General features: G+C 65.5%; 3 protein-coding genes across 3 annotated transcripts; 2 read left to right on the top strand and 1 right to left on the bottom strand.

The window, feature by feature from the left end:
- Nucleotides 1-1,606: 1,606 nt before the first annotated feature.
- On the top strand, nt 1,607-3,318 carry CHLNCDRAFT_141692 (hypothetical protein; the record flags this gene model as incomplete). The annotated part of the gene is made up of 6 exons (XM_005842956.1): nt 1,607-1,615; nt 1,920-2,109; nt 2,177-2,378; nt 2,596-2,743; nt 2,898-2,975; nt 3,148-3,318. The coding sequence occupies 6 exons, from the start codon at nt 1,607-1,609 to the stop codon at nt 3,316-3,318; spliced, it is 798 nt and encodes a 265-aa protein (XP_005843018.1).
- A 1,915-nt stretch (nt 3,319-5,233) lies between these two features.
- Nucleotides 5,234-8,733, top strand: CHLNCDRAFT_37629 (hypothetical protein; the record flags this gene model as incomplete). Its single annotated transcript, XM_005842955.1, has 12 exons — nt 5,234-5,560; nt 5,718-5,781; nt 5,927-5,982; nt 6,171-6,249; nt 6,452-6,561; nt 6,950-7,069; nt 7,234-7,332; nt 7,471-7,532; nt 7,741-7,908; nt 8,117-8,196; nt 8,413-8,461; nt 8,611-8,733. Coding segments are annotated over 12 exons (1,335 nt in total), but the record flags the coding sequence as incomplete, so codon positions are not given.
- Nucleotides 8,734-8,948: 215 nt separating this feature from the next.
- Nucleotides 8,949-11,007, bottom strand: CHLNCDRAFT_59380 (hypothetical protein). The gene is made up of 8 exons (XM_005842923.1): nt 10,839-11,007; nt 10,650-10,695; nt 10,456-10,512; nt 10,150-10,321; nt 9,907-10,005; nt 9,524-9,588; nt 9,311-9,382; nt 8,949-9,186 (listed from the first exon to the last, which is right to left on the bottom strand). The coding sequence occupies exons 1-8, from the start codon at nt 11,000-11,002 to the stop codon at nt 9,184-9,186; spliced, it is 678 nt and encodes a 225-aa protein (XP_005842985.1). The 5' UTR covers nt 11,003-11,007; the 3' UTR covers nt 8,949-9,183.
- Between the last annotated feature and the right edge of the window lie 805 nt (nt 11,008-11,812).

Genomic DNA, 11,812 nt, shown 5'->3' with positions numbered 1-11,812 from the left:
AATGTGGCGATGGCGGCGCAGCCCGGCGGCGGCAAGGCAGCCGTGCGCTGCGGCTGCCGCGGCGCCTGCACCCGGAACTGCAGCTGCAAGAAGAATGGTGCGCGGTGTGGGCGGCACTGTGGCTGTATAACCGGTAAGGGTGGCAATTGCAAGAACCATTGAAGAAGTGTGCCTTGTACGCTTTGCCGTCTCCGCTGAAAGGTGCTGCCGCCTGTGGCGGCTTCATATTTCCTGTTCATTTCTGTTGTTCGGTCTCTCTGTTCGTGTTGGTTGGCTTGTAAGAGTTGTATTTCTGACGCTAGAGAGGTGAGATGACAGCGGGAGCGTTGAAGCGTGCATGCCATCACGTGTGCAAGCAGCCCCGCTCCGCCCCGCTCAACCCTCAAACATGGCTCTATGGGGTCAGTTCACGTATGGGAGGGGAGCGCCGCGCGGGCTGCCAGGAGCGAGCGGGGGCGGGGGTTGCCCAATCGGGAGGGTGCCACATCAGTGGGCAACACATCCCACCTTTAATTACACCCTGTTCGCTGCCCCTCCCTCGTTTGCACGTCCGATTTGCAGGCAGTGTATCGACATGCAGGACAAGGACTGAACCATGAGCGGTGCAGCGAGAGCTGTGGCTTGTGCAGCTCTGGCGCTGCTCCTGCTGCTGGGCTCGACAGTGCCTGCTTCAGCCGCCCCACATGGAGGTGAGGATGGCGGGCGGGGGCGAGCCATTGCATCCCCTTTCGCTCAGCTTCCATCATGCCCGCGAGTCAGGCATGGCCTCTTTCGTCGTCCTTCGCATGCGTCATCTGCCAAAGGGCCCGGGAAGCCGGCGGCGGCGCCGCCCCGTTACCCACCCACCCACCTCGCCGACTGTGCCACCCCGCCGCCCCAGCGGCCTTGCGCACCCCCGCCGCCGCCGCCCCTCCTGAGCCGCCGCCCCACTGCCTCACACAGGCCCCCGCCGCCTGCTGGCCAAGCCCGACGGCAAGCAGCCGTGGAAGAACGCGCCGCCCGCCAACATGACGGTCATCATCCACTTCAACCAGCTTGCCCAGCTCGCCATCCGCTCCACCAGCACCGGCCTGCAGCTGGGCTCCAAGTTCATGGCACTGGTGGCGCTGGCGCAGCGCACCGCCGTGCAGCGCTTCGCGCGGCCCGACGTGCAGGTGGCGGCGGCGGCGTACGCGGGCCACGGCGTCCTCACCCGCTTCTTCCCCCTGCAAAGCGCCACCTTTGACGCCGTCATGCGCGGCTACACCGCGGGGCTGACCGCCGCGCAGCGCGCCACCGTGGCGGCCAGGGCGGCCAACATCGCGCAGAGGATCGTGGCGCAGAGGTGGGGGTGCAGGGGCTGGCTGGGGCTGCGCCATCCATCCACACAGGGCCAGCGCTGTGGAAAGCGCGGCGCTGCCACAGTGTGCGGGCGCCGCTGTGCGGGGCATGGGCCAGCCGCCCGCGCCGGCCTCCCCAGCTCAGCTGCCCTGCTGTGTGCCCCTTCCGTCCCGCCTGCAGCCTGACAGATGGGCTGTCCTCCTGGGCGGACTGGTAAGTTTTTCTAAACTTTGTTCCTCAAGAGTTATTGATTGACTTTTTTTCTTTTTCATTAGAGCGTTTTTTTATGTTGCAGGTATTTCCCACCGAATGGCTCCGAGCCCGCCGGAGTCTACAGGTTCACCTCACCCACCCAGACCTTCTCCCTGCTGCCCCAGCTCTCCCACACCCGCCCGCTCATCATCCCTGGCCCCGAGCAGGCACGCCCCGCTGCACGCCCGCCGCAGCGCTGCCTGTGTCGAGTCCCAGAGCTGCTGCCTTGGGGCGCCCGCTGCTGCGCTGCCGGCTGCCGTGTGATGCGGGACGCATGCTGGATGCGCCGCCGGCTGCCGCCCGCCGACCTTTCGCACCCTGGCCCCTGCCTCCTCCCCTCCCTGCAGTTTGAGCGGGGCGGGCCTCTGGACATCAACGGCACAGCCTTTGCAGCTGAGCTGGAGGAGGTGAAGCAAGTGGGGGGCGTGGGATACCAGGGCGTCACCGCCTTCACTGTGGAGACCGCCCAGTTCTGGTTCAACGGCGCAGGCAAGCGCGGCGACCCAGCTGGCGCTGCTGACCTGCTGGCCTGCTGGCGTTGCTGCCGACCTGCCGCCCTCGCCTATCACACTTCACCCACCCATACCCTCCCACGCCCCCGCAGGCACGTCCTCTTCCGCGGGCCAGTGGTCTGATGTGGCGGCCAGCCTGCTGCCGCTGGACACCTCGCCCTACGCCGCCGCCGACCTGCTGTACCGTCTGAACGCCGCCATGTTTGATGCCTCGGTGGTGTGCTGGCGCTCCAAGTACGGCTTCGACTTCTGGCGCCCCATCACCGCCATCAGGCAAGGCGGCCGCTGGCGCGGGTGGGCCGTGCGGCGTGCGCGGGCTGGGCAGGCAGGCCCGGGCTGAGCGGTGCACGCTGGCAGGCACAGCTGAGCAGGGCGGCCCCAGCGGGGCAGGCTGGGCGGGGAATAGATGATGAAAACGGCGGCAGCGCTGCTGTGTGCATGTGATCGCGCTATGCATGCCATGACCTCCTCCTTCCCCCCCGTTTGCCCTGCGCCGTGTGCCGTGCTGCAGAGCTCTGGCAGCTGTGGGCAGCCCTGATGCAACCTGGGCGCCAATCCTGGCCCCCACGCCTGCCCACCCCGAGCACCCGTCGGGCCACTCGTGTGCAGGCGGCGCGGCTGGCCGCATTCTGCGGAACTATTGGGGGACCGACAACAAGGTGCGGCCCGCTGCTGGCCCTGCGCCGGGCCGCTTCCTTGCTGCACGCGTGCCAGGCACGGTGTTTACCGCGCCCCTGCCTGCCCGCTCCCTGCTGCCTGCCCACCTGCCCGGTGTGGCGGCGCCCTGCTCCCCGCGCTCTGCCCTGCCCGCAGCAATTCATAGTCGGCTCGGAGTGGCCCATCTGGACGGACCCCACACTGCCCAACCGCCAGTACAACTCCTTCACAGAGGTACGCCTGGCTTGCTGGCTTCCCTGCCTCACCAAGTGCCTGCCGCCCTGCTGTACAGTGCTGTGGGGCCCACCACTTCGCTACACCGCTCTCTGCTGCGCATGGGATGCTGCACACTTTGCACTTTGCGCAGCCTCAACGCCTGCGCCTCCCCACTGCCCTGTTACTGCAGGCGGTGGAAGAGGGCATGGTCAGCCGCATCTATGCGGGTGTGCACTATCGGCGAGCGGTCAATGTGGGCCGCGACATTGGGGAAGCAGTGGGCGCGTATGTGTGGAGCTCGCCAGGCCCCAGGCCCTCCACCGTCACCAGCAGCGCCTTTGCCCTTGATGACACCGACTGAGGCCCGCTGAGGCCGAAGCCTCAATGCCGCACCGTGAGTGCGTGGCGCTGCCTACGTGCCGTTTTTCTCGGGGCGCTGCCTATGGTAAGCACCGCCCTGGTTTTTCTTTACATGCTGGAGTGGAAAGCAGCTGAGGGACCTCACACCTTGATCGAATGGGGCTTCCCTGGCTTCATCCACATTCAAATGCCCAGCAATGCGTTCGGGACTTGTACTTGACGCTTCCTCTGCCCACCTTTGCGCACTGGACCGACCCGTGACGCCCGCTTGCCGGCATGGTTCGATACCCTCCTACCACTACTGCTCATCACTGCTTTTAGTTCAACGTTTGCTACCATTTGCAAGATTGTCCCCACGCGGAGCTCGTGTGATTTTCCAAGCCCACCCGTCACCCCTTCATCACGTACTCTCGCTTACCCGCGCTCACCCCATTCTATGATTCCCAAATGACTCAGCAAGGTGTTTGTTGTTTCTGTTTCGTGCTTTGGTTCTTTGGCTTGCAGCCAGTTGTAATCTGACTCGCTCTCCATGCAACCGTTCCTGCACTGTGGCCTGCCGCACGTCGGCGCCCTGTCAGCAGTGCCATGGGGGACGTCCTGCCCACAGCCAAAGCGTCTGGCGCCGCTCAACGAGACGTGCGTAGGTGTCGAGCCCTTGCTTGAGCTTGGCTGCTTGAGCGCCCCCACTGGTTCTTACAGACATGGCGGGGACCTGCTGAGCACCAGTGGGCAGCAGAGGGACAGAATGACAGTCACGCGCCGCAGCAGTGCAGCTGGAAGGGTGGAGGAGGGGCGCCAGCGGGCCGGGGTGAGAGGCCAAAAACCCTGGCTGCGTTCGACAGAGCGCCCTGCACTTGGAGCTGTGCCCTGCACTTGGAGCTGTCGGGCATTCCCACTGGGCTGCCACATGAACCACCGCCAGCGCAATTGACGGTGCCGCACCAGTAGAGACCGCCGCCACGACCCGCCGCCCAACCAGTGCCAGGTGCAATGTACTGACCCGCAGGATGAGGAGCCTGCCCCCGACGATTCCCTTGGCGAAGCTTTCCACGACGCTGGTGCGCCACGCGCTTGCTGCCCTCGCCTGCCCCGGTTGTGGTGGCATGCTGCTGGTCCGCAGCTGCTGCCGTGGGTTGCTCCATCCCTCGGCGCTCGCGCACCCCGCTGCCCGCGTGTGCGCAGAGGAGGAGGCACACACATCCCCGGAGGGCTCAGCTGAAGGCAGCTCCAGTGGGGAGGAGGAGTATGTGGTGGAGGAGGAGGAGGCGGCGGCCCTGTGGAGCGGCTCCGATGGGGAGGAGGATGTGTATGGCCTCACCTCGGACCCCTCGGCCGCAGCCGACGCCTACAGGAGCCAGCTGGCGCGCTTCCCGCTGCTCCGAGATTTCGTGCCTCCTGCCATGCAGCACGAGCTGGCTGCAGAGCTGAGGTGAGGCTTGCCGTGTGGCAGGCTGCAGCCACCACCACACATGTTCTGCTCCTGCTCCCCGCGCTGTGCCTGGCGCCTGCCGGTGTGCCTGCCTGCCCCGCCGCCCACCCCTGCCCTGCCCTGCCTGCTGCCTGCTTGCTGCAGCATGCGCTCTGCAGCAGCCAGCTCGCGAGGGATGCCGCACCCGCTGGCGCGCGGCCCCAGCGCCAACAGCCTGGGCGCGGGCGGCAGCGGCGGCGGCGACACCGGCGGCAGCAGCGGCGGCGCCGTCACCGATGCCAGGAGCCCCAGCCGGCGCCACCCGCCGCCCGCCAGCGGCAGCTTGGGGGCCGGCGAGGCGCGGCACGCAGGCCCCCAGTCCCGCCGCCGCCTGAACCCCGCCCACGCGCTGCTTCTGCGTGAAGCCAGGCAGGGCAGCGGCGGCGGTTGCATGCTGCCAGAGCAGGTGGGCTGGTGTGACGGGCAGGTGGCTGCCACAGCTGGCCCCATGCTTCTACAGCATGCCTGCTGCGTGCCACCTTCAGCAGAGAAGAAGGCTTCATTCCGCGGCCCTGCGTGCCCGTCTGCGCCGTCGATCACTGCAGCGCCCTCCCCTTGCCAAACACTGTACCCAAGCCCACACACATCACCCCGATTGCCCCGCCGCTGCCGCGTCCCGCAGTGCGCCCACTTTGCGGCCTTCCACCGCCTGCCCAGCACCCCCACGCGGGTGGTGGACCGACGGACCAGCCGCGGCTACATCGGCCAGTTCACCGCCGATGGGAACATCTTCATCGCCGCGTTTCAGCACGAGCGCAAGATCCGGCTGTACGAGGTGCGGCGGCGCCTGCTGCTGTCGCAGGGGTTTTCCTGTGCTGCTGCCGCCGCTGCGTGGGGCCTTGCTTGAAACCCTCGAGCGACACATGGCGCCAGCACAGCCTTGCGCTGCGCACCACCAGGAATCAATGAATCCGATTAATCTGGTTGTGCAGGTGCACTACGGCTGGCGCCTGGTTAAAGACATCCACGCGCGGGGCCTGCAGTGGACAGTCACGGGTGGGGTGTGCCATTAGGCCTGCCGGCGCCAGGTGTTATGTGCACCACTGCTCGCTGCTGCCTCCCCACCCACACCAACCCTTTGTGTTCACACCTGTTGCCTCCTTTGCGTGCTGCCCATTCCTGCCGCCACCCCCCCGTGCAGACACCGCCCTCAGCTCCGACAACCGCTTCCTGCTCTACTCCTCCATCACCCCGGAGGTCCACCTGGCGAGTTGGGCGGCACGCCGCCCTGCCAAAGCATAGCACACACGCTTCGCCTGGGCGCCCGCTTGTACCCTGGCACCACCACCACCACCACCACCACCGCGCTTCACCGCCATGCTGCCATCACCCAGGCATGCATGTTTCACCCAATTTGTAGCCTGCTGGCGCTCCCCTGGCCGCAGGTCACCATCGGCGGCAGCGGCGGCGTGGAGTCGGTGGCCAATGTGACCGACATCCACGAAACGCTCGACTTCCTGTCCGGTGAACGCAGGCTGTGCATGCCTGCGCGTGTATGTGTGTGGTGGCATGGGGCGGGGTGGTGCTTGTGATGTCGCTGCTGGGGCTGTGGCAGCCTCAAGGGTTGTTACCAGACTCGCGAGGGCATGCCAGCTGCACTGACGCTGCGCCCTCCTGCTGAGTTCTGGCCCTTGCCGACCTCAGCTGCCATCCCGACCCCCCGCAGGCCAGCGCCAGCAGCGCCTGGGCATCTGGAGCATCCAGTGGAGCGCCGACAGCCGGGAGATTGTGGCGGGGACGTCCGACCCGGGGCTGCGCATCTTTGACATGATGCAGGTGCAGCGCAGGGAGGCTGCCGCAGCTGCTGGCAGGGCGTTCTTCGATGTTCTCGCTGCTGCTGCTGCTGCTGCTGCTGCTGCTGCTGCTGCTGCTGCTGCTGCCGCCGCCGCTGCTGCTGCCACTGCCGCTGGCGGTACGTGGCGGTGGTTGAAATTGGTAAGTAACAGAGCAAAAGGAGGGTTTGAGATCAAAGAAAACCACGCTACAGCAGCTCAACTGCCTTGCCTCTGGTGCCAGCCTGCAGTTCAAGACAGTCGCATCAGCAGGCGGGCACGAGGACGACGGTGAGAGCAGGGATGCAAGAGCTTGCGTGCTTCGCACTGCTCCTGGATTTGGAGGCGCCTTTGTTGGATCAGTCCCCTGTTGGCTCCTTACACGTGTGCAGCATCGCAACAGCCATCCCTCACATTCGCTGCCTGCTTTTCCTGCAGTGAACGCTGTGGCGTATGCCGAGCGCGACTCGCCCAACCTCATTTTCTCAGGCTCAGACGACACCTTTGTCAAGGTGTGGCCTGCGTTGCGGGTGGGGGTGTCTCTCCAGCTGGCCGCAGGGACAGATGAACGTGGGAGGCTGGCAGAATTTGTTCTCTCTGCCGCGTTCTGGTGCGCCCCGGCTGCTGTGCTCACCTGGCTGACCTGGCCCATGCCCTGTGGCCTCCCTGGCTGCAGGTGTGGGACAGGCGCACGCTGGACGCCAGCGGGCGGCGTTCCCGCCCCGCGGGCGTGTTTGTGGGGCACACCGAGGGGGTGACCCACCTAGACTCAAAGGTGGGGCGGCTGCCTGGGCTGGGGTGGCTGCGGGTGTGCAGGTGCTACAGCGCGCTCCACGATCGGGCACAGCCTGCGTGGTCCGACCAACTGGGTTTGGTACAAAACCTGTGTTTGATGTTCTGCGCTGGCGAGCAGGGCGACGGCCGCTACGTCATCTCCAATTCAAAGGACCAGTCCATCAAGCTGTGGGACACGCGGTGAGGTGCCACGCCCCTGGGCGCTGGGCTTCCGACGGCAGCGATGGGCTGCCGCCGAGGCCGCCGCCGAGGCTGGGCTGGGCTGCCACGGTGGCTATGAAGCGCGTGCGTGTAGTACGCCGTCCCTGCACGCAAACACCCGGCCCAGCATGTCCCACCTCACAAATTCACCGCCTTGCCCCTTCCCCTCCTGCGCCTTGTCCCGCAGCATGATGGCCGGCGAGAAGGAGGCGCGGCGGCTGAGCCGGGACGCCCCTTCCTTCCACTGGGATTACCGCTGGATGGACTTCCCGGGGCGGGGGCGCGTGGTGCAGCACCCGCACTGCGCCGCGGTACAGACGTACCGCGGCCACACCGTGCTGTCCACCCTCATCAGGCGAGCGCGCGCTGGAAGCCAGCTTGCAGCCAGCTGTTAGCCTGTAGCTGGCTTGTTGCCGGTGCTAGCGTGTGGGTGGGATGGGAAGGACGTTGTGGGGCGAGGGGTCGCCAGGTCGGGGCGCGCTGGCGCCGCAGTGCTGGGCTGGCCAGGCGGTTCGCCCCCTGCACATCACCTTTACCGCCGTACACTGCCGGCTGCCCTGCAGGTCATACTGGTCCCCAGCCGCCACCACCGGCCAGCGCTACATTTACACGGGCAGCTTTGACGGCAGGGTGCACGTGTATGGTGAGCGTGCTGAGAGAGGGGTTTCGCAGGCTGAGGGAGGGCTGAGGGAGGGGTTGCCAGTGTTTTGTTGGTGTTTTGTTGGTGTGGAAGGAGAGAGAGAGGGGGTGTTTGTGCTGTTGGCGCAGGTTGAGTTGTTGCTTCTGCGCATCGCAACAGTCCTCCTGACCGTCGTTTTCCTTCTGCCTGCCTGGCGTCTCCTCGGTTGTCCGCCTGCAGACGCCATCACCGCACAGGCGGTGGCCAAGCTTGGCGGGTACCACCGCGAGTGAGCACAGCCCCACACGTGCATGCCTGCCTGCACCAGAGGAATGCAAACAAGCATGAAGAGCACGCACGCCCTGGCAATGCGACCCACATTTTGCTGAGCGCCGGCTGCAAAGTCCCCTGCCGCCCCTGCCCACACCATGTCTGCAGGTGTGTGCGTGACTGCAGCTGGCACCCCTACCTGCCGCTGCTGGCCACTGTGTCGTTTGACGGCAGTGTGACGACCTGGGAGCCAGAGGTTCCTGGAGAGGCCGAGGCGGCCAGGGAGGAGGCGGCGGCCGCGGCAGACGCAGCGCACCCAGGCAGCGGCCGGCGCGTCGCCAAGGGCGGCCGCCAGCGCCACCTGCCGGCGCCGATGGGCGACCAGCACGCCTGGTGAGGCGGACCCGGCATGGCTGGCGCATGCACCAACGTTGGTTGGTTCAACAGCATAGTGTGGCCGCCGTTTATCCCCCAACGGTACTTTCCATTGCATTTGCACATCCAGGCCCCATGTATTTTTTACACCTTTCCTCCAGTCTGCATTGTTTGCTACATCTTCTGTTGTACCTTCCTCCCAGGCGCCACACAGCTACAAGTAGCATGATTAAAGATAGGAAACAATACAAACCGGTGGATGTATGAAGAAGGGGCTCCAATGCCTGCTTCAAGAGCCAGGACATTCAAACTGGGCTGTGTCGTTGCTGTGGCGGTTTCACATCACCGCTTGCACCGCCTGCAGCTTTACTGCAGGAAGCAGAGGGGCGGGGAGATAAGGAGAGGGATCAGAAGCGCGGGGAGCGGCCTCCAAGGCGCATGCTTGGCCGTGCAGCGGGCGAGAGCGAGGCGGGCGGGTGGCACGCCGACGTACCACGGAAGAAGCCAGGAAGGTGTACAGAGCCTCGAAGGCCGGAGGGGGCGGCACCGAGCCCCCCAGAATTGCCTGCACTTGAGTGCAGAGGGCATGCAAGGGTCACCCGACCGCGACCAGCCCAGCCTGCACGCTGGCAGACACGATGCGCCCGTGCGAGCGGCCGCTGCTGAGCAGGCACGCCGCTCCCGCTGCGGGGCGGGGCAGGCGCACCTCGGGTGTGGCCTGTGCGCCGTACAGGCTGTGGTTGGTCTCCTCATCCACCGCGTGCTTCATGCCTGCGGGCGGTGGGTGGAGGAGCACCACACGAGCCGGCATGGGTCACAGGCGTGAGCGGGTGGGGACCACCGCTCCGAAGCAAATTGGGGCTTGTCCAAGCCTGCCAATAGAGATGCTGCTGCGGGGCGTCCGCCTTCGTTGCACAGCGAGCCCCCTGCCAGCCGTGCGTCCCCGCTGCATGCACGCTGCCCATGAGTGCTGTCTGCCGACGGCTGATGGCGGACGCCTTGGCTGCCTGGTTCCCAGCAGCCCCGTCGCGGTGGCGGGCATCTGTGTTGTGGGAACCAAGCAGCCAAGCAGCCCGCTGTGGGACGTACCCTGATAGCTGAAGTCGATGATGGCGCCACTGGATATCGAGTACGAGAAGTCGGATCCAAAGTCGGAAGTGACGGAAGGGGTGCTGGTGTGGGCTGCCACTGCGGCAGGATGGCATGAGGCCAGTGTGCGGGCTGGCAGGAGGCGGTACCGGCGGTAACACTGGCTCTGCACCCAGCGCCCGCCCTGCAGCGGTCATGCCAGGCGCTGAGGCAGCCAGGCGCACACGCGCTGCAGCCCCGCACCTGTGCCTGCTGCCGCCCCAACCTCAGACCCAAACTCCCGGCTGGCCTTCGTGAAGCGCTCTACGGATGCGGGGGAGGCCAGCACGATGCAAGACTCGATCTCAGTGAAGCCCACGGTGGCGCCCACACCCGCGCCGGATATGGTCACGAACAGTGGCGCAGACCAGCCGGCCTGCAGGGGTGGGGTAGGGGGAGCAGCGCTGTGGTGAGGTGGTCCTCACATCATGGTGCGCCTGGGCCCAGGGGCATGTCTCCCGCGCTGCTGGACCCATGCAGCGCTCCTGCTGCGGCAGCGGGCAGCCCCACCGCGGTCTTGGCAATCACAAAGCCGCGGCCCTTCTCCAGGGTGATGCCCACGCCAAACTGCAGGTGACGGCGCTGGCAGCACAGCCTGAGGCGCGCAGCAGCGGGGATGCAGCTGTGGCACATGCCCTTGGAGAGTGGCCTACGCCGCGGGGCGACTATACCAGACTATGAGTCAGGGCCAGTCCAGCACCCACCTTGCCAACAAAGGTGAAGGCCAGGCCGGCCGCACGCTTGAATTCACTGCACAAGTCCAGATTGAGCGATCAGTATCATGCAATGCCACCAATATCGGAGCTGCTTGCAAGCCATCGCAGCAGGAAGGCATGGCCTGCTCAAGCTGCCTACTGGAGTGGCTAATGAAGATGCCTGCACCCCCTCGTTACCTCGTAAACATGCGCCCCCCGAACAGCTGCCCAGCTACCACGCCCTTGCCACCAAAGCCTTTGCCATCGGGCTCAACACCCGCGTCCTTGCTGGTGAGGTTGCGCGCAAGCACCACCGAGCGCTCAGCCAGCTCCAGGGCATTGGTGGTCACCTTGTCCGCCATGGCTGCTGCAGCACAGAGGCGGGCGAGGGAGGCTACTTTTGAGCCAGGTTGGTGAGGTGAACCATGGCGGCGGCAACCATGCCCATCCACGCATCAGATGAACCCCTGTCGGCGCTTGTTTCGCAACATGCCACACAACCAGTGCTGGAGCGGCACGCGCACCTGAACCGAGTTGCAAGGGTTCGTGGTCGGCCGGCTGAGCAGGTAGGCCTCCCGGTAAGGATGTGCCCCATGATGGGCATGATGGCCCCCCACCTGGAGGGTCATTGGGGACATCATCCTCAATCATGCATCATTCTCCCTCCCGTTTGTTCTGTTGGCATCCCAGCAACCGTAATACGCTTTTCCAACGAACTCAACCCCCATGAGCACACATGAGCATGGTGCCCAGTCCGGCAGCAAGGCTCTAGGTCCAACGCCGCTATTGAGCGGTGCAGCTAACCAAGCTAAGCAGCTGAAGTCGCGCTTCAACTCGTGGGAAAGGTTTTGTGAAGCACATCCACAGGCGCGCGTCGCCATCGCCGTTCAGTCAGGCTACTCCCACGAGATCAAGTTCTTTTGCCATTCCATCGTGTTCTGGGAGGAGTTCAAGGACTTCTTCACTGAGCGGTGCGCCGCCGCCGGCAGCCGCTCCGAGCGGTCGCGGCTGAAGGGCGAGCTGGGCAAAGCAGGCATTGATTTCAGCAAGTTTCTGGCTTTGGCAATAGACCTGTGGAAGGCAGAAGGTGTTATCTCTCAGTTACAGGCAGATGTCATGATCAAGCTGGCAACGGGCACTGCATTCGACACGGATGGTAAGCCGGGCTGCCT

This window comes from Chlorella variabilis, assembly GCF_000147415.1.
Source record: "Chlorella variabilis unplaced genomic scaffold CHLNCscaffold_37, whole genome shotgun sequence".
NCBI lineage: Eukaryota > Viridiplantae > Chlorophyta > Trebouxiophyceae > Chlorellales > Chlorellaceae > Chlorella > Chlorella variabilis.
This window is presented reverse-complemented; position numbering and strand designations above follow the sequence as displayed.